The sequence below is a fragment of the Prionailurus viverrinus genome, chromosome D1 (assembly GCF_022837055.1).
Source record: "Prionailurus viverrinus isolate Anna chromosome D1, UM_Priviv_1.0, whole genome shotgun sequence".
Lineage (NCBI taxonomy): Eukaryota > Metazoa > Chordata > Mammalia > Carnivora > Felidae > Prionailurus > Prionailurus viverrinus.
In genome coordinates, this window is record NC_062570.1 from 9,097,246 (window position 1) to 9,119,181 (window position 21,936).

The following is a 21,936-nucleotide window of genomic DNA, read 5'->3' on the forward strand; positions in this document are numbered from 1 at the left end:
CCATGTTTCAGGGCCTTATTTTCCAGAATCATTCTAGGTGTACTTCAAACTTCTGCCTACAGAGATATCAAGAGTTGTCAGGGTCTAACAAGAATAAATCCAAAATGTTCTGAGCTAACCATGCTTCAGGCCAGACCTAGAAATATAACTGTCTTGCTAAAATGAATTTAGTATTAGAGTCTAGCTGGCTTTTATATGGCATCTTTCATCCTTTTTATTTCTAATCTGTTATGCTCCTCAAAGAGTCTTTCTGTGAGGATTATGTACTTCTATTTCTGTTGTTACTATTGCTACTACTACTAGTAACAATAATAAGAGCCTTCATACATATAGCACTGACTATGTGTTAGCAATTACATTAAGAAATTTACATGTGGGGCGCCTGGGTGGCTCTGTTCAGTTAAGTATCCAGCTTTGGCCCAGGTCACGATCTCACGGTTTGTGGGTTTGAAACCCACGTCGGACTCTGTGCTGACAGCTCAGAATCTGGAGCCTGTTTCAGATTCTGTCTCTCTGTCTCTCTCAAAAATAAAATAAATATTAAAAAATTAAAAACAAAGAAATTTACATGCAAAGACCTATTTAGTTTTCCTTACAACCTTATGAGATAGATTTTGTTATTATCTCTGATTTATAAACTTACCAAGATCACACAGCTAGTCAGGACCAGTATCGGGATTTAAAACTGCCAATTTGGCTCCAGAATCCATGCTTTTAGACACTTTTGTTTACGTAATGCAAAGAATATACCATGAAGACCAGGGGGACTGGGGTTCCAGTCCCGTCTCTAAAGCTATAATAAACTGTGTGACTTAGGGCAAGTCTTTGACTCAATTTCCACTATACAATAAGCCAGGCTCAATGATTTGCTCCTGGTTATACAATGCTTTGAAGATAAAGTTGATGCTTTTCATTAACAAACTTGAGTTTTCTGGATGAGTCAGGAGGTTTAAAGCTTGAAAAATGAAAAGTGTCTGAGGGAAGGAAAGAGGCAACTAATAATAACTAAGTCAATCTTCTGAGAATTTTCACATTCCATATTCCAAGCATGAGATTCAGATTTTACAGAGGAAAACATGGAGTCTCAGAGATTAGGTGATTATTCCAAGGTCACACAGAGAGTCAGGGTGGAGAGCCAAAGCCCAAGCACTTCCTGCCTCACCACCCACCGTGCTTGCCTGGCGTGGCCTCTCCTCTCAGCAGCACTGAGCTGACGCTTAAAGGTAACATATAAAGTACAGAGCACAAAGTCCTGCGAACCACACATAAATTAATTTGGAGGTGAGGAGATAGGTGAATATGAACTTGAAAGTGCTAACAGATTGTAACTTAAAACAAAAGTGGGTGGGTATATTTTTGTGTAACTTCTACAAGGTGGGTTGGGTACCTATCTAAACAAGTGAATTTCTGGAGGGAAAGTCTGGAGGACTTGAGTGTACCCAAGTAAAGGCTGAAGAAATACCACAAGCTATTCATGTGGTATTTCCAGACCACATACATGAGTTCTTGAGGTATTCTGCTGCACGATATAACCTCCTAACAATAACTCAGAATCATTTTGTCAAAAGGAACCTACCTTTCTCCTTAGCCAGAATTTCACAAATAATGCCAATAAACAAGGAAGGTCTCTTAGGTATTGGATACTGAAAGGAGGGCAGCAAAGTCAGAAACTGCTATGCTTACTTACTAAATTCCTATTTTGGTTTGGAAATGGGAATCACTTGTTCTTTCACCAATCATCCAACAATAATAAATGAACACCAGGTATGTACAAAGCATTATTTTATCAATCAAAGGCACGAACATTAAAGGGAACATGACATAAATGGTGATGCCAATGCAGTGGCATGAGTGCTTAGGATTACAAGAAACACAAGGAGCTCCGGAAGCATGAACGTTATTTATGATGGGTTAGAGGAGTGCCAGAAGGAGGTGACACCTGAGCCAGCGGTAGGGTAGAGTGAGTTTAGGAAAACTGTCTATAGTTCAGAATGATCAGAGTTCAGAGCATGCATAAGGAGATCTGTTGATCTACTGAATTTCACAAATCATAATTATGTAGCTACAGAATTAGAAGGGTTTTATTGGATAATAAGTTCGACACTGTCATTTTACATTTAATGAAACTAAGCCCTCAAATTAGGTGCCTAGTGTCCTACCAAGGACGTCTACTGCATGAGGTGAGGTTGTCCTTAAACACAGAACTGAACAATGTGATGTTTGAGAATAAGAACAGGTAAATGCAGCCATGCCGGCAAACCACTAACCTCAGTGTGAAAGAGGTCTGTCATCTGCTATGCCACATAATAAAATAATTACTTAGAGAAATCACCTCCAGCTGATCTGAATGGTATCCACATACAAAAAAGAAAAGTTACAATCTATAAACCACCTCTCCTTCTGTACTGTATGTGCTGATCCACGAGCTCTGGATATAAAATTGTTTAACACATAAATACAGTTAACTCACCAACTAACCTAAGTCTTCCCTCTCTTTTAAACCTAGCTCTTGTTCATTAAATTCAATAAAAATTGAGGTGCAACAGCTGTTAAGTGAAGGGATTCTTTTAAATCCCCTGTAGATGTTTGCTAACCTTTGGATAAAAACTTTATCATCATTAATTACTAAGCAACACCTTATCAGGAAGTCACAAGAAGAAACATCAAGGTTCTATCACGAAGCCAAAATCAAGTAAGGGTAAATTCAAGAAATATGCAATGTTATGATGATTGTATTTCATCCAAGAAATATGAAATGCTAAAGTACTCTATTCTTTAACAAGTTAATTCCCATGATATTACATGTAAAGAAATAGTAAAGATTCTTTTTAGGTACTAGAATTCTGTTGTACAAAGTTCCACTTGAAACAGGTGTGCTATCAGCTTGGACTTTAGAAGTTTTTCATGTTTTCTGGGTCTGATAGAAAAGCAAAATTCTTGAATTATGAAAATGAGTTATTTTTAACAAGTTTGGAAAAAGAAATGATTCACTTTATAAAACAATTCACTATAGGATTTCTTTAAAATAGCAAGTTCATTAATAGTCTGATTCATGTAAATTTTCAAGAACATACATTATATATAGGTGGGCAAAATTCAAAGGCTTTCTCAAATGGTTGGTATAACAGGATTTGGTCTCTAACCACAAAAAAACCCTGAAGAAAATGAAAAGAACTTATATAATTATGTTAAAGTGGGAATTTAAACAGTAAGGAAGCAAATAAACATTCTAATCACATTTGCATAGACAAGGGTTTAGAGGGACAAACAAGTGATTAATAGTGGTTACTCCTGAGGAGGCTGTAGGGACTTTGTTGTTTTATAATGTCCACATTGTTTGTTTTATAAGAAGTACGTATTGCAATTCTGTACTTTCTTAAAATTCAGTTTCAATATTCATTTTTTAAAAGCATTCTTTTGGGGGGGAAAAAGGATTTTTTTTTGTAGCTTGCCATAGTGGTTTTCCTTCAAGAGTGTATCAGAATCAGCTATGAAGAGTTTCTGACTATTACGCAGCTGCTTGGGTACCTCTGCAGAACATTAACTTAGAAAGCTCTGGAAACCACCAGACCAGATGACCTTTATGATTCTTTCCAATCTGGAGATTTCATTACCTACAAATACTCTGTACACATTCAACACCCAACAGCTTTCTTTTCATACACATTAACTGCCCAACACCGCACAGAGGAGAAGCATTATTTCTATAAGATGGGAGAAGGCCCTCCTCCCAGGCTCTGTGCACTCACTTTACTGTCCTAGAGAAACTCATAGGAGACAAACTGAAGACTAAAACACGTACAGCTTCAACTCCAATAAACTTTTTTCCTGTGGCTATTTTAACACAAACCCATCAATTTCGCTATCTCAGGCATAAATTTGGGAACTGGCTCTAATGTAAGCACCAGTTATTGCAGAGGTGATGGGAAGACAGGAATGGGGAAGGGCATGGCTGTGTACTATCATATTGGTTCTCTAACTAAAAACAGTCCCATAAAGTGGGTAAGTGTTACCATTTTCTCTAGCCTGGCACTTCATCTCTGTCAGTTCTCAATCCTATTAGACCCAATTCCCCTTTGTTATATTAAAGTCTACACATATATATTCATTTTAGTTCCTCCTTTTCTATCCTGAAAAGAAATTCACAGATGTTTAACAGAATTTCAAAAAATATCATCAAAATACCCTAACAGCAACATAAAAGAAAATGAAATAAAAGTAATTAATAATAAATTATGTATTTCAATATGCATATGTCCTGGCATGACTATACTAAAATACAATGAAGTAGTCATATGCTTACACTACTTACATTTAATATATTTAAATTTAAGAGAAGCTGGATGATAAGAAACTATGACATACAACAAATATAGGAAAATGAAGTAAAATCACGTGATTTTCTGAAATGGTTCCAAACAATATAAAGTACAACTATCTTTGATATGCAAGATCGTGGCATTTCTGGAAAATTTAGTGTTTATTGAAACAGATAAAAATATGTAAAAATATTTTGTATATAAAGTAGAGTTAGGTTACAGGCATGGACAATCATATAAAGTTTTCTAGTCCCCTTCACAAAAATGCCATACATGTGATATTCAAGGCTATGTAGGAACCACACAATTCTTTTATATGTAGGATGCCCTGTGCATTACAGGATGTCTCCCATCTCTGGCCATGGTCCACTAAATCACTGAGACAAACTCAAATGCTCCACAAAATTCCAAAATGCCCCCTAGAAGTTAGTGCCACCCCACTGAGAATCACTGGTATACATGAACTTCAAATATCTACATGCATAAATATTACAGGTTCTCACACTGGCCTAGGGGATAAGTGGGCCACTATTGACCCCTGATCTTGGGCTAAAGATTCTCTGATATAAGGGCTACTTGTAATTGAAAAGCCTGGGATACATCTATCCCAGAAGCTTCCAGTAAGAAATTATACCTAAAACTTTTTTTTATCTGTATTTTTAAAAGTAAATAATAAAGCTATTTTTACACGTACAGTATATCCATATACACAGTTGTATTAATAATTCTGTCTCTTCTCTCTACTTCCCCTAAAAAATACTTTCTCCTAAGTTTTCTAGGTAATCAGGGTCAAACTCAAAATATTACCATTCCCTTTTTTCCATACTAATGCAGAGATACATTAATGAAAATAATCCAAAAGTCATTTACAAATGGCACTGAAATATATTATTTATTTGGAAGAAGAACATCTTCCTACTTAAGTTTTGATTAGGCATCTATTAAAAGTTATTTTCATTTCCTGATCAACCCAACGACTAAAGCGTGTGTCTTCTGGTGGCAGGCTGAGGAGTTGCCTGAGTCTGAGAACATGATGAGTCCTAAGAGAGAGACTGAAGTATTTTGAAATTTTCACTAATTGGGATTTGGTTATATAATTTCTTTTTGGCACTGAAAAAAATTCATGCCTCCATACAGATTTTATGTCAAATTAGCACATCATTCACAGAAATACCAGATATACCCTCAGTTTAAGTAAAGGGGATAAGGACTTCACTTTATATAAAAGGATTCACAGATTAGAGGAAATCATCACAGGATTCCTTTGAACATAAAAACTCCTGGTTAAAATGCCATTTAAAGATTAACGAATAAGTTAATGATGCAATATTCATTCAATTTCTACACCTTATTAAAGACTTTCTTAAAATGTCTATTGAAACGGTATTTAGCCTCAGTAGGTGAAATGGCCCTTTCAACAGCTAATTAGCCTGTTTTTCCACTTCAAATTCTGTTGATTAATTCACCAATTAATTTAATAATGCATACAAGAAATCAGCATTCTGTTTTTTATAATCTCAACTTGGGTTATCTTTCTTCACATCTAAAATTGGTAAAAATTTACCTTATGCCCATGCACAAGCATCACCTTATTATAAAAAATAAGCTAAAGTTCGTGTGTTACCAAAGATATATGGTGATTAAAATAACTCATCTTTTAGTATTCTGATCGCTACTTGTTTCTATAAATAAACTTTACCAATACGCGGAGGCCTGCACATTTGTGTACTATGTGCTGTGAGATTCTTGCATCTGATCACAGACCAGCTCTAAAAGGCTTTATGATTCACATAAAATACAGCCCTTCTTAAATAATATCAGAACAGAAGTCATATTTTCTATTATTAAACAGAGAATTCTGGTGCTGATAAAAAACAAAAACCCCATACATTAAAAAAAAAAAAAGAAAAACGTAGCACTTGCCAAATGTGTACTACAAAGCTATTTACTTACTTGGTACTGGGCCTTTTTTGTAGGGCTTTATCCAGGATAAGAGATGGCGCACTCCTCCTCCTTTCTGCTAGTGTTTTCATTTTCTGTTGAGAAAAAAAAAAATCAAAATGAAGACCACGTGACTTCTAAAGCAAGTAAATGCCAACTTTTAAACCAATTCAGCAAATTTTGTATTGCCGATCCTTGCCTCTCCAAGAGTTTGCAGTCTCATTACAGAGATAATCACATCTAAACTAGAATAGTACGTGTCAAGAACTGGAACAGGCAGTAAATATTTTTTATGAATAGAGAATAAGGAGGTTAAATGTTGATCAGAGTATTTGATCATAACCATTATCATCAATTGCAGCTAACAGATAATATTACTTATTATGTACCTGGCCCTGTGCTAAAGGCAGGACTGGATTATCTCATTTATACCCCTAAATGTCATCTGAGTAGGTAGGCTCCACTATCTCAATTTCATAGGCAGGGTAGGCCCCAAACTGGGCTTCAAGGGGAATCAGGATTTGAAAAGGTCAAGTAAAGGGAGGAAAAAAAAAATTAAAGCAAAAGAGACTAGATTCTTACACATCTCATAGACCTTTAAATTTAAATATTTACACATCTGGGACTCCCTTCTTCCACACAGATTTTTTTTTTGCTGGAACTTAAAAAAAAACCAAAAGAACACTTTTTTCTTTTCTAAGTGGTATATAAACATAGGATTAACTGGATAATTCAAGTACTCTGTTTCAAGGACCTAAAATTCATGGTAAATGGGGATTTATTCAACTTGGATTATTCAGATAAGTACTCTCTAAATTCAGTCTTTTATATTTAACAAGTCTAGATAGAGTCAGAGGGCATGCTGCCAGATACGGATGAGTAAAATCACCAACAGAGTCATAACGAACCATAAGCAAGGCACAGGCTGTGGACACTCTTCTGTTCCCCACCCCGTCCTGGCCAGAGGGCTCACCGACTGCTGGAGGACCCAGGCCAGCCATCCTGGGAACTGGGTATGCTCCAACAGGAACCATAGAAAACGTAACTGGCTCAGTGGCAGTACCTCATTACATTATTCATAAAGGAACTACTTCTTAGCTAGTAAAATAAAACCTAGATCCTAGCCTAGGAACACAGCAAGAATAATCCAGTGAGAAGGGGATACAATTCTTATCCCCCAAATTCACCATGTCCCAGGATCTCTCCCCAGTTACTGTTGTCACCAGTGTCATGCCTCAGTGTTGTCGATCCCCCCCCCCATTAATCTTTTGGTTCACATGTGGAAACTCTATGCCGAATCCTCCTTAATATGGCTCAGATAGCAACTGAAATAATAAACCATGAATAAAGGTAAAGGACAGGAAACAAATGGGTAAGAAATATAGAATACCATTCTTCTCAATCAGAAGTTACTAACCATGAATGGGTTTCAGGGAGGGTTAAACTGTTTAATTTTCTTTTTTACACAGTATGTATATAGTGCCTTCCTTCTGGAGAGAAAGCCCACGATTTTCATTAGGTTCCCAGAAAAGTCTGTGATTCTGATAACCTACTTTCTATCTTAAGCTGTAAGCCCCATCCCACTGTTTCCATTACTCACATCTCTTGGGAACCTAACTCGCCTGAATCCACCATGCTGAGGCCAGTGTGACCGCAGAGGTGGCAGGAAGAAGGAAAATCTGGGAGACAAGTATTTGTGCCACAAGGTCCAGTGGCCTGTCCTGATGTGAAGAGTCTCAATAGTAAAAGACTGGTTGATTTTACTAAGAAAGGTAGCAATCTGTTCACATGCAGATTTTCCACAGGATTCTGTTTCACCTTTAGGTCTGGGCTAGATTCATACTCCCAATCTTCCTGACTCCCTTTATTCAGTATCTATTTACCATGCTTCGAACTTTGAAATGTGCCCAATCCTTTAAGTTTTACCTGGGCTCCTTATCTTCCGTTTTGACCTTAGGGTCTGCCTAGTCTATCTTAGTGGGAACCACATTCCTGTATTTATCTCAGCAGACTTACTTCTGAGGCCCCTAACCCTCTGACACCACTGTCCCCAGATCCAAGCTCCTAACAAAATCTTCATTAATAAACGATTTCTCATTCTGAGCTCCTTGCCTTTCAGGTTTACAAAGAATTTGGAAAGGATTCAAAAGATAGCCATAAATATGATTTAAAATGTGGGGGGAAGAAGAATCTGTGAGAAAGGCTAAAATGACCTGAAATTCTTCATTTGTAAACAGTAATAATCTCCAAATTAATGCAGTCATAATACAGAGGATAGAAAGCATCATCCAAGGAAGATAAAACAAAAAGAAATCCAGGTTGGTCTTGGATAGTGGTTCTTTGAGGAATTTACAAAAGCTGTGAATTAAGTTCTGCACACAATTTTTCAAGGGGTTCAGCAACCCACATAAAATGGATTCCTTGGGGATTCACGGACCCCAAATTTAAAACCTTCTGACATAAGGAAATCTTCCTGAGACTGATGGCTGCTAAACATGAGAACGAATAGTCAAAGAAGGGTGACAAATTTTCTTCTGTGCTTTTAAAATAGGAGTTTTTCATGGAGACTTAATGTAGAGGACCATTCACACACACACTAATTATACTGTGTTTTCTTAGTCATAAAATTGTCAGATGTATGAGGAGTCCAATGCAGAGTGTGTCCACCTCATCTAGTGGATTCACATGCACAGAGTGTGATCAAACCACGGGAAAAGTATTATTTTTGAGATCCAATTGTTTGTAGTGAGACTCACTCTACTGCTATTGAGAAATGCAACATCCAAGGCAATTCAGTCACTCCTCTGGGCATTTCATTTCCCAATCCAGAAAATCAGAAAATCTGGACTACATAGGTTCTTAGGTCCCTTCTATTTCTGATATTCTCATGTTAAGTGTCCACCAAAGATTTACCTTAGATATGCATGGAAATAAACATCACATTTGCCAATTTAAGATTCACAGGATTCATTCCTCTTGTAAGTAATTAAAAATCTTAAGAATGGCCAATATGAGCTTAATAGATAGATTTGGGTATCAATTAGTTAAACATACACAGATCTCTTTCTTTGGCTCAAAAGTGTAGCAAAACAAAGGGCCAATGGTGACTTCAAAACAAATTCACTTATCTATCAGAGACTCTGTTCTCAGGCAATAAAGACTTGGATTTTCTTTTTGTTTATAACAACTGCGTGAAAGACAATGCATGGAAATAGAATGAGACTACTGATTCCTTTACACAGTGCAAACTTGTCAGGACAGGTTGAGGCTATACTTGCCCAACATCAACAAATTTCAGTTGTTCAATGACAGGAAAAACTATGATTCTTTGCCTCACAGAAAACAGGGTAGGTTTAAGACAGCGCTTTTTGTCGTTAGCTTAAAAATCACAATTTACAGCATGATTTTTCAGAATGCCCACGTGTTTGATGTTCCTATCTAGATGACCTCATAAATATTGGATGTCATTCTGAAAGTGAGTATTGTAAAAAGGTAATCTTTTGGGGCACCTGGGTGGCTCAGTCGGTTAAGCATCCGACTTTGGCTCAGGTCATGATCTCACAGCCTGTGAGTTCGGGCCCCGCATCAGGCTTTGTGCTGACAGCTCGGAGCCTGGAGCCTGCTTCAGATTCTGTCTCCCTCTCTCTGACCCTCCTCCATTCATGCTCTTTCTCTGTCTCAAAAATAAATAAACATTTAAAAATAAACAAATAAAAATAAAAAGGTAATCTTTTTAAAATATAAAATACATATTAGGTTAAAAAATAAACTGCATTAATCTTTTGGGAATGATTTTATTTTTAAAAAAAAATTTTTTTTTTCAACGTTTATTTATTTTTGGGACAGAGAGAGACAGAGCATGAACGGGGGAGGGGCAGAGAGAGAGGGAGACACAGAATCGGAAACAGGCTCCAGGCTCTGAGCCATCAGCCCAGAGCCTGACGCGGGGCTCGAACTCACGGACGGCGAGATCGTGACCTGGCTGAAGTCGGACGCTTAACCGACTGTGCCACCCACGCGCCCCTGGGAATGATTTTATTGATAGTGTACCATTTACCTAGTATTCAAGAGCCCAAAAAACTAAACAAGAATTTTGTATGAGCTAAAAAACAAACAAACATGAAGTAGCATTTATTTACCCCTCCACCTCTAATTGGGAAAGATAAAGAGGACCTTGTGAGAAATTGTAAAAGGGAAGAAATGCAATTAAATTTTAAAAATGGCTCTTTTTACTAACAGCAATTAGGGAAATATAACATGAACACAAGAAAGTAATTAGATCTTTGGTTTCCTAAGCTGTCTCCTCTGCAGTTATATTTAGTAAAAAAGGGAAAAATCCATTCTGCCAAAAGTGAAATAGAGATCATAATTGAAAATAAGAACCAAATGCCTGCAATTCATTTTTTTGGTATTTCAATAATGCACAACATTAGCAGCTAATCTACAAGTTGCTTTCCATCTCAGTTGGATTCACTATGTGTTCAATTCTCTGTGTTCCTATCTTGCTTCACATATTGCACCTCAGTTATGGCATCTCGTGTTATACTATTTATCTTTCTGCCACTTTCTAGAGGGTAGGGATTATAACCTCTTCCCAACCTTTTCCTGTCCTTCAACAATTATTTACTGAAATTCTGCTCTGTGGTAGGTCTATCTCTGCATTCCCCAAGCCTATTACAAAGCCTGGCAGAAAGTATGCACTCAATAAATGAAAGCTTTATATGAATTTTAAAACCTACTATTCTCCATACCTATATCGCTATCCCTAAATACACACTCGCAGAAAAACAAATAAACCTTTAAGGGGCTCTGCTGGAATGCTATCATTAAACAAATGTAAGCATCTGCTGTGAGCTGTATAGTTATGAGCCATCCTTATACAACACAAACTACATCTTTTGACACAGTGTTGTTGACGTACCTCTTTGAGCTACATGGTAAACATCTGCTGATTAAAGTTAATTACCTGCCAACAAAAGGTACAAAGACACCTGGCTATGCACATGCAAAAGAATTAAGTTGGATCTTACCTCATACCATATATAAAAATTAACTCAAAATGGATCAAAGATCTAAAAGAGCTGAAATTGTAAAAAAATTTTAGAAAGACACATGGGCAGAAATATTTGTGACTATGGATTGGGCAGTGGTTTCTTAGATATGACACCAAAAGCACAAACAACAAAAGAAAAAGAACAGATAACTTGGACACTGTCAAGATTAAAAACTTCTGTTCTTCAAAGGACACTGTTAAGGAAGTGAAAAGAAAACCCACAGAATGGAAGAAAATTTGACAAAGGATTATAAAGAATTGTTACTGAATTGCCACAATTCAATAAAGATAAATACTCCAATTTTAAAATGGGCAAACAATATGAATGGGCAGTTCTCCAAAGAAGATACACAAATGGCATATAAGTATATGAGAAGATAGATGCTCAACATCATAAGCCATCAGGAAAATGCAAATCAAAACTATGAACTATCATTTTATATTCATTAGGACGGCTGTAATAAAAAAGACATAAGAAGTGCTACTGAAGATGTGGATAAATTGAACTCTAATAAAATGCTGGCGGGAATGTAAAATGGTGCCGTCACTTTGGAAAATAGTTCAGAGGTTCTGCAAATGGTTAAACACAGAGTTACCATATGATCCTGCTATTCCTCCAGGTACATACTCAAGAAAATGAAAACAAATCCACACAAAACGTGCACATGAATCTTCACAGCAGCATCATTTATAATGGTTAAAAAGTGGAAATAACCCCAGTGTCCATCAACTGATGAATGAATAAACACGATGTGGTATATCCATATAATGGAATATTACTTGGCAATAAAAGATGTACTGACATGTGTAACAACATGAATGAATCTTAAAAACATTATGCTAATTAAAAGTCAGGTCCCAAAGGACCACATATCATATGACCCCATTTATATGAAAAATCCAGAATAAACAAATCTACATACTTAAAGTAGATTAGTGGTTGCCCAGAGTTTGGGGATATAAGGTGACTGGGATGTGATGATGAAGGGGTGTGGTGTTCCTTTTTGGGGTAATGAAAATGTCCTGAAACTGACTGTAACAATGGATACACAATTCTTGCAATAGACTAAAAGCCACTGAATCATATACTTTAAATGAGTGAACTGTATGGTATGTGAATTATAGCTCAATAAAATTATGAAAAAGAAAAAAAAAGAGCTAAATACCAAACTACTAAAACACTGGGTTCCATCCCAGCAAACTGGTTCACAACCAAGAGCCATAATTTTCTTTATTTGTATAAGAATCATCTGTAGTAGCATATAAGAAAATGAAAATTGTTTGCATTTTGTTCAACATGTTTTTGTACCAACTGTTTGAGCGGCTCTCCATTTGAATTCCTCAGAGATCTGAGGAGTATGCCCACCTGTCTACTGGGGTTTGCCACCGGCCCTCCCTCCCCCTCCTCTCCCCTCCCCTCCATGGCGCCCTAGCCTTACTCACTATTTTCATGCAGTAAAATTTCAGTAGCAGTATCTGAAGTCAGCGACTTAACACTGCCTGTATGAGAGTTCAAAGTGGTAACACAAGCATGTCTATGCAGGAAAATGAAATTGTAAACAGGTAACTGAAGAAAAAAAGTTCTGTTCTTTTATTTTCAACAACTCAGAAAACACTGTTTACATAAAAACCTGCATGCAGTCCCTCACTTGAAGTTTAACTTCATATCAACCAAGAGATACCGTATGAGTTTTGGACCTCTAAATCACTCCGAATCTGGTCATCCTTAGTTCTCACAGAGATTATGGGAAAAGAATGCCTTTCAAAAGAAAGGAGCAGGATGACAGATTTAAGTCAGATAAACGGCAAGTTTTCATACTTTCTTCTGTGACAGTCACTTTTATAACGAAAAAAATCCAAGCATTTCCACTGAATTTAAGTCAAATGTGAAGTCGCTTTCAAACATTTAAAATGACCATAGCATCAAAACAAGGGCTTTGAGGAAAGCTTTTAAAGAATTTAAGTTTCAAGGCTAGAAAAAAAAAAATCAAGTTTACAAATTAGCTTATTCGAATTTGACAAAGCTAATCCTTTTGTGAATGGTCTGTACAATTTTGCAAGCAATAAACAGTTTCTTTCTGGTCTTCCCAACACACAGCTTTTAATTTGTGGAGACATACCTCAAAGACACTGGCTCTGCAAGGAAACAAGAACATTAATTTTAACCTTCTGCCTTGCTTCTAGGTCCTAGTATTACCACCATGTTTTGACCGCTGGGTGAGCTGAAGCTTCTCACTACTGGCAGGTTGGTCTGTGATGTGAATGACCTTCTATTTACTCATAATCATCCTATCCAGAATCAATGTGAGCATTTGATTAAAACAAATGTCATCACGGTAGACTGTTGCACAAGAATAGAAGCTCTTTTCAGAGATTAAGTAATGTTTTTACTTTTGGCTACATTTCTTCTTTCTAGGAGACAACCACTTTGAAATGAAACAATAAACATGAGAATCTATGTAATGTAGAAGAATGGGCTCTGAGTTAGGAGGCACTGGACCTAAATTCTGCACCCTGTTTCTAGCACTTAACCTCTGAGTCCTCTCTGTAAGATGACATAACTGTCCCACCTACCACAAAGAACAGAATAAGATTATATGTGCGAGACCTGATTGGAAAGCACTGAGATGTGACAGTGTAACATATAGAGGAGTGCTTTAGAGTGCATACGTACTCTACATACATAAATATGAGGATGGTAGGACTCCCCTTACACATTATTCTTTGTTCCTCTGCCTCCACCGGACCCATAGGGCTTCTGGAGTATCAGTGAGGGCCCTGAAGTTGGCTGGACATTCTTTTGTGGCAAAGTCACCAGTTTCAACCTCTGGTCCGACGCATTCCCTTTCAGGAGCATCCTGGAGTAGACAGGGTCAAACACCAATGCCCTCTCCCTCATAACCCCTTACAAGGCAGGGCTTCACTGCATCTTTTCCATACATCATACACATCATGGCCCATACAATGTGATATTATTTACACATCCATGGCACACTATGGTAAACAAAGAGGTTCTGCGGCTGCCCTGGTACCCATCTACCTGCCCAAAGGCTAAGGGGCTGAGTGTATCTCACACAGCTCTAATGGTTGGCTCTACCATTACAGCCTCCTCTGACTTTTCTCATGAACAGGGGAAGAGTATAGTAATCAAGTCCAAAACAAAACAAAAAAACCAAGAATGTATAAAATGAGAATAGAAAACAGGCCCAGGTCTATCTAGATTCAGACAGAGAATAACCAGGTAATGACTATTGCCAAAGCTGAGGTTCAAGAAGACGAATGCAGGGGTGGAAGAGAAAATACAGACACTCTCCTAGGTGTAAATTAGGACCCAGGTAAACAAGGAAGGCAAAAAGGCCACAGAGCAGCTGGGTTTTCCAGATCTCTGAAATGTGAGCTGATGTGGGCACACATATGTTCCATTTTCAGAGTCCCTACACAAGTGACCAAACATCCAGAAATAGGTGTTACCTTTCAGTTGTGCCATGTGACAGCTGTCCGTCAAAATTAGGTCAAGGCTGCCCAGCACAGCGCTGACATACAGGGCTGACAGGCCTATTTCTGCTGCTGGTCGGATGTTTCTAATCTAAACTTGTCCTAGATAAGGAAAATCAGACTGAAACAAAATTATAAAATAAACTGGGCCGTGTTGACTGCAAGCCCCATTATTGGTGGCTGACAGGGTGCAGCTTCCTCTGCTCCCTTTCCAGCCTCCCACACTGTAGCCAAATCTTCATAAGTAAACAAAGGCTGAACCCCACCCCCATCCAAGGTTGCTTCAGAAAAACCACTGCAGTTGCTACTACCAAACTGAGCATTCACCCCGCAGGCTTTCTGCACACACCGGCATCTGCAGAGTCCCTGTGATCTAGAACACTTGAGATACCAACAGGAAGAACGGGAGAGCAGACGTTCCTCTCAACAAAAGTTTATCTTACAGGCAGGATGTTCAGGATACTATAACAAAACAACATAGACCTGGTGGTCTGAACAACAGACACTGATTTCTCATAGTTTTGGAGGCTGGGAAGTCCAAGGTCAAGGTACCAGCAGATTCAGTTCTTGGTGAAGACCCTCTCTCTCTCATTTGTAGAAGGCTGACTTCTAGCTGTCACCTCATATGGGGAGACAGAGAAACACACAGAGAGAGCAAGCTCTCTGGTCTCTTAGTAGGGCACTAATCCCATCATGAGGGTTCTGCCCTCGTGACCTCATCTAACCTAATTATCTCCCAAAGGCCCTGGCATCTAATCCTGGGGGTTAGCCTTCAACATGAATTTGGAGAAAGGGCACGAACATTCACCCTGTAGCAGAGGTTTTTGCTAAATGCTCTGGAGACATGAGAGGTATGAGTCATGAAACTCCAACAGATCACAGTAATGTGATGTACATACATTTCTTCAAAGCACTATGTACACGAGTGCGTGTATACATGCACATACATAACCCTGATGCTATATACCCACTTATTTTTGTGACACTGTAGTTCATAACATGTTAGTGGCAATTTAAATTGAAATCTAGTACATTTTCAGCTACGGATAACTCCCAGGAAGGCAAGCTGTATAATCACATATTTTTGTTATGTTGTTACGTGGTCCTTTAAGGCAGAAGATATCTTTACTTTGCGAAGCACAGCCACCAAGTCCTGGAGGCAAGATAAGAACTATGAAGGAATTCAGACACCTCGGTTACTCAAGTCCCATTTTCTGCAGGCGCCATCAGCCGTCTCACCTCTCCTGGTCCACGGAACATGTTCCACCTTCTGTCCACACACATTCCACCAAACCAGACCCAGGACAAAACAGACAGTGAGAAACTGCTTCACAACAATCTTCACTTTACTACTGAAAGCAACAACTGCACTATTTAGGTATCTGTGACTTGTGAATACTCAAGTCCATTAAGTTGCAACTCTCCAGATTGGCTATTTTACTTTAAATTGGTAATTACTTTTTTTCTTTTTCTTTTTTTTTTTTTATAATTTTTTTTAACGTTTATTTATTTTTGAGACAGAGAGAGACAGAGCATGAACGGGGGAGGGTCAGAGAGAGAGGGAGACACAGAATCCGAAACAGGCTCCAGGCTCTGAGCTGTCAGCACAGAGCCCGAAGCGGGGCTTGAACTCACGGACCACGAGATCATGACCTGAGCCGAAGTCGGCCGCTCAACCGACGGAGCCACCCAGGCGCCCCTAAATTGGTAATTACTTTTTATATCAATGTGTAAAAATAAGATTGTCCTAAGTTTTATTCCATAAAAACATAATTTATTCTGTCCTAACATATGAATGTTAGATTCAGAAAAAAAATAATTTTTCTTTTGCCATGTTAAATTGCAATATTGTGCTCATATTTTAAATAAAAATAACTATAGAAGCATAGTTTTAGGAAGCGTATGAAATGGAATAACCAGGAAGCATATGTAATGTCTTCCTATACTCAAGATTCAGGACATAAGGGGCTCCTGGGTGGGTCAGTAGGTTCAGAGTCTCACTCTTGATTTTGACTCATTGGATTTGATCATGATCCCACAGTCTGTGGGATGGCACCTGGCATCGGGCTCTGTGCTGATAGCGTGGAGCCTGGTTGGGATTCTCTCTCTCCCTTACTCATACACATGCTCTCTCTCTCCTCTCACTATGCCCCTTCCCTACTAACATGTGCTCCCTCTCTCTCAAAGTTAAATAAACATTTAAAAAAAGATTCAGGATATAAAATGTTTTCTGAATTGAGAGAGTTTCAACTGGGTTTCCCAAACATGTTACTGTCCATAGTGGAATCATCTGAGGCACAGAATTCATTGCACCCACACATAACTTGGAACTGCAGTTCTAGAAGTTTGGGGAATATGCCAAGCTTTCCAACAGCAAGCAAGACTGATAGATCACCGTGGCAAATAGGCCTGGCTGAGGAACTCCGGAAGTACAACAAGTGCCTTAAATAAAACTTCTGAAAATGACAGCTACCAAGGCATAAAAATTACACATTTCCAACGTAATCAGACCAATGACTGTAGCACTGATTGTCACTATTGGTTCATATTTATTGTGATGATTTACTTTATCAGTCAACTTAATTGTCCACAGATTCCCAGATTAAACATTTCTAGGTATGTCTGTGAACTATTTCTGGATGAGATCACCATTTATCTCATTGGATTCAATAAAGCACACTGCCTTCCCCACACTGAGTGGGCACCATTCAATCTCTGGAGGGCCTTCATGGAACAAAGAGTGGAGGAAGGAGAAATGTGCCCCTTTTTTACTGCCTCACTGTTAAGCTGGGACATCTCACCTCCTCTTGACTCAGGAAAAGACAGTGGTGAATTAAACTACACTTTTCTGGGTCTTTTGTTTACAGATGGCAGATCATGGGACTTTTATTGGTCTGTTTCTGTGGAGAACCCTGACTAATGCATTTACCTAACGTTTACCTAAGGGCAGCAGTGAACATAACATTCAATGGTAGATGGAAAAACTGGAGACAGACTCTGCTCCCCAAAGAATGAAATTACCTCTCAGGATAAAAACCTCTCAAATGTGCTTTTCTCAGCTGGTTACATAGAATTCAGATCTACTCTCTCCTATATCTAATGTTATAAATAACAACAATAGCACCTATAATCTAGTTAGGAAGAGAAATAGAGTTGGAAGACCTGGTTCCAATTTCAGCTTTGCTGCTTACTACATGTAGCCTTGGCAGAGCTCAGCTCCTTCTTCTGCAGAAATAGGTTAATAATTCTTACCTCATATCATTGATGTGTATTATATATAGTTAGGCATTCACATAAAGAGGTTTTAAAATTTTTACTATCCCATACATTATAAACATTAAATTCTTATCTTTCTGCTCAAGTTTCCATCTTATTTGACATTTATGACCTTCAAGGGTGACCCCTTTGAAAGACAGTGTTATGGACTGAATGTCCGTGTCCCCCTCAAATTCAGATGTTGAAGCCCTAATTCCCATTGTGATGGTATTAGGAGGTGGGGTTTTTGGGAGGTGATTAGGTTTAAAGGAGGTCATGAAAGTGAGGCCCCTGTGATGAAATTAGTGCCCTTATAAGAAGAGACCAGAAGTAACTAGTTCCATCCTCCTCTCTCTTCCTTTCCCTGATTCCCCCAACCCTTCCCATGAAGACACAGAAAGAAGATGGCCAATCACAAGCCAAAAGTAAACTCTCACCAGGAACTGAATTGGCCGAGACTGAGTTCATGGGAATTCGGAGCCTCCAGAACTGTAAGAAATCAATGTCTGATGTTTAAACTACCCAATTTATGGCATTTTGTTATGGCAGCCTGAGCCCAATAAGACAGCATTCACTCATTTGCATGTAAATATTCTTGTATTAAATTCAATGAAATAAAACTCTTTTTATTGCTTTACCCCTCCTTCCACTGGCTAAAAGATACTAATTGGCCTCTTCAGTTTTCTCAAAAGTGCAGAAAATACTTTCTTCTTTTGACCCATAAGAAACAACCTTGAGATATACAAGACATGGATTATCACCACCATTTTACAGACAAAGAAACAAAGTACATTCACAAGTTCAGAGTTCACACCAGTGATAACAGAGGCCATTTTTCATTAATCTAATTCAGAACTTGATACTTCCAGACTCCTCTCAGCCAAAACCACTTCATGTACCTGATTTTATGAAATTCACTTTGTGAATAACACCGGAAAAGGATTCAGTAGGATCCTGGTTTAACCAAAATACAATATTTCCTCAGTATTACAGAGTAAAACTAAAGCTTACTCACCAAGATGTTTCATTCAAACCCCAGCATAAGACACACACACATGGCCAAAGTTGGCTCTCGTGGGTGTTCTACCATGAGCTGCTATAAACAGATCTGGACCCAGAGAATGCAGAAAGAAAAGACAGAATGAAGTGTACAACAACAGCTGCCACATTTTAAAATGTTGGAGCTATTTTAAAATCCTATTGCTTTGACTGACTTTCTGCGCCTGTAAGTCTGTCTTCTGTATCCCAACACCCATCTTATTTAAGAAGTTTTCAATTAACACATGAAACCCAAGAGGGTGCTTGAGTATGACACAAGTGATCCCTAACCAAAATTATTCTAATATGTGCTTCCATTTCATTTCATAAAAACTGCTCTATCCCAAATGTAGATATCTTCAAAGATACATTACCCAGAAGATTTATACAGAGCTTTATCAAGAATTCATTATCCAGAAGCATTATATATATATACACATATATATGTTTCTATTATCTTTTAGAACCATATTTTTAGAAATTAGTATACAAATCTATTGTGTATCTTCTGAAGAGCCTAAGTGACAGAAAATCCTTGCTTTCTAGAAGTAATCAAATTATCTGACTAGTGAATAAAGGTGGATAAACCAGGTAAGAAATTCTGCTTCAGGTTAAAATAATAAATGTAGCTATTAAAATAAAGAGAGTAGCTTCTTATACAGCATCTACAGACTGGCTCCTAAAATGCATCAGACTCTTTCCTGCTTCAGGATCTTTAAATAATTGCTCCCACTTTTTGAAATCTTTTTACAGCATCTCGTTTCCACTCACAAAAGAGTAAAGCCTCACTTAAAAGAGGCTTTCCCTGAAACCTTAATTCTAGAGTGGCCTAGCTGCACATCCATGTTTGTCTAAATTGGCATCACATTTGTTGTTTTAAATAACAGTTATCACCATTTATTAATTTGTTATTATTGTTGTTTTTGTCTCTTCTTCTCAACCTGTGCTTTCCAGTATATTATCCACTAGACTCATCTGGCAACTTGAATTTAAATTCAAATAAATCATAATTAAGTAAAATTAAAGAAAATGACAAATTTGGATTTCATCAAAATTGAGAACTCAGTTCCTTGAAAGACACTGTTAAAAGAATAAAATGACCAGCCACAGGACAGGAAAAAAGCATTTATAAATCACATATCTGATAAAGAACGTGAGTCCAGAATACACAAATAACTCTCAAAACTCAATAACATGAAAACTGAAAATCCAACTAAAATTAGGCAAAATATTTGAATAGACACTTCACTAACAAGAACACATGGATGACAAGCAAGCACATAAAATGATGCTCAACATGGGTCATTAGGGAAATGAAAACCAGAACCATAGTGAAATACTACATTATACCTTCTAAGATGACTATAATCAAAAAGATAATTAAGTGTAGGTAAACATGTGGAGAAATTAGACTCTTATACACTGTTGGTGGGAATGTAAAATCACTTTGGAAAACAATCTGACAGTTTCTTAAAAAGTTAAACATACACCTAAAATATGATGCAGCCATTCAACCTCTAAGTGTTTACCCAAAGGAAATGAAAGTGTAGGTCCATACAAAGACTTGTACATGAATGTTCATAGCAACTTTATTTGTAATAGTCAAAATGTGGAAACAACCAAATATCTATTAAATAGGTAAAGGGATAAACAAACTGGTTTCTCCACATGATGGAATACTACTCAGCAATGAAGTGAACTACTTACATGTGCAAAAACATGGATGAATCTTCAAATAATTATATTGAATTAAAGAAGCCACACCAAAAAAAATACATAGTATGATTTCATTTATATACAATTACTGAAAATGAAAATTAATCTGTATTGACAGAAAACAGACCAATGGTTGCTAGAAATGGGGAGGAAACTAAGGAATTAGAAAGGGGCACAGATGTTAGGGGATGATAAATATGTTCATTATCTTGACTGCGGTGGTGGTTTCACAAGTATACACATATGTCAAAGGTTATGGATTTATATGCTTTAAATGCGTACAGTTTATTGTATGTCAATTATAGCTCAATGAAGCCATTAAAATTTTTTTAGTTCTTCAGTTGTACTAGCCACATTTCAAGTGCTCAACAGTCACATGTAGCTGGTGGCTATCAAACTGGACATCGTAGATCAAGAGCAGTTTCATCAGCACAGAAAATTGAACAGCAATGATCTAAGCCAGGGGTCAATGAAAAAATCAACAGCAATGATCTAAGCCAGGGGTCAGCAAACTATACACCAGGGACCCAACCACTTGTTTTTCTAAGTAGAGCTTTACTGGAACACAGTTATGCCCACTCAACTACATACTGTCTATGACAGCTTTATCTGCTATAACAGCAATGTGGATGGCTGTAACAGATATCTTACGGTCTACAAACCTGTATTATTTACTATCTGGTCGCTTAAGAAAAGGTTTGCTGACTCTGGTCTACATAAAAAACTCTGAACACAGGGGCCATATCTGTCCTGTTCATTGTCGTACATAAACCAACTAATGTTTATTGAGTACCTGATATGTAGCACTGTCCTAAGCAATGGAGAGACAGCCTTGAACGACACAAGAGCCTTATTCTCATGGTTTTCACAATCTGGTGAAGGGATCAGGTAACATAACAAGAAGTAAGTAAGCAAATAGGTAAGGATGAATGCTAAGATGACAATAAAACAGAAGGTAGAGGGGTGCCTGGGTGGCTCAGTCAGTTAAGCTTCTGACTTAAGCTTGGGTCATGATTTCGTGGTCCATGAGTTCACGCTTCACGTCAGGCTCCGTGCAGAGCCCAGGGCCTGCTTCAGATTCTGTCTCCCTCTCTCTCTCTGCCCCTCCCCCTCTCAAAA

At 37.8% G+C, this 21,936-nt stretch overlaps 1 protein-coding gene across 3 annotated transcripts in view; it reads right to left on the bottom strand.

Moving 5' to 3' along the window:
- The window catches only part of ARHGAP20 (Rho GTPase activating protein 20), a 128,944-nt gene that overhangs the window by 103,088 nt on the left and 3,920 nt on the right, over positions 1-21,936 (bottom strand). For all 3 annotated transcript variants that reach the window (XM_047823558.1, XM_047823557.1, XM_047823559.1), the window contains exon 2: positions 6,273-6,355. In XM_047823558.1, coding sequence (XP_047679514.1) covers positions 6,273-6,355 — 83 coding nt within the window. The remainder of the gene's footprint in view (positions 1-6,272; positions 6,356-21,936) is intronic.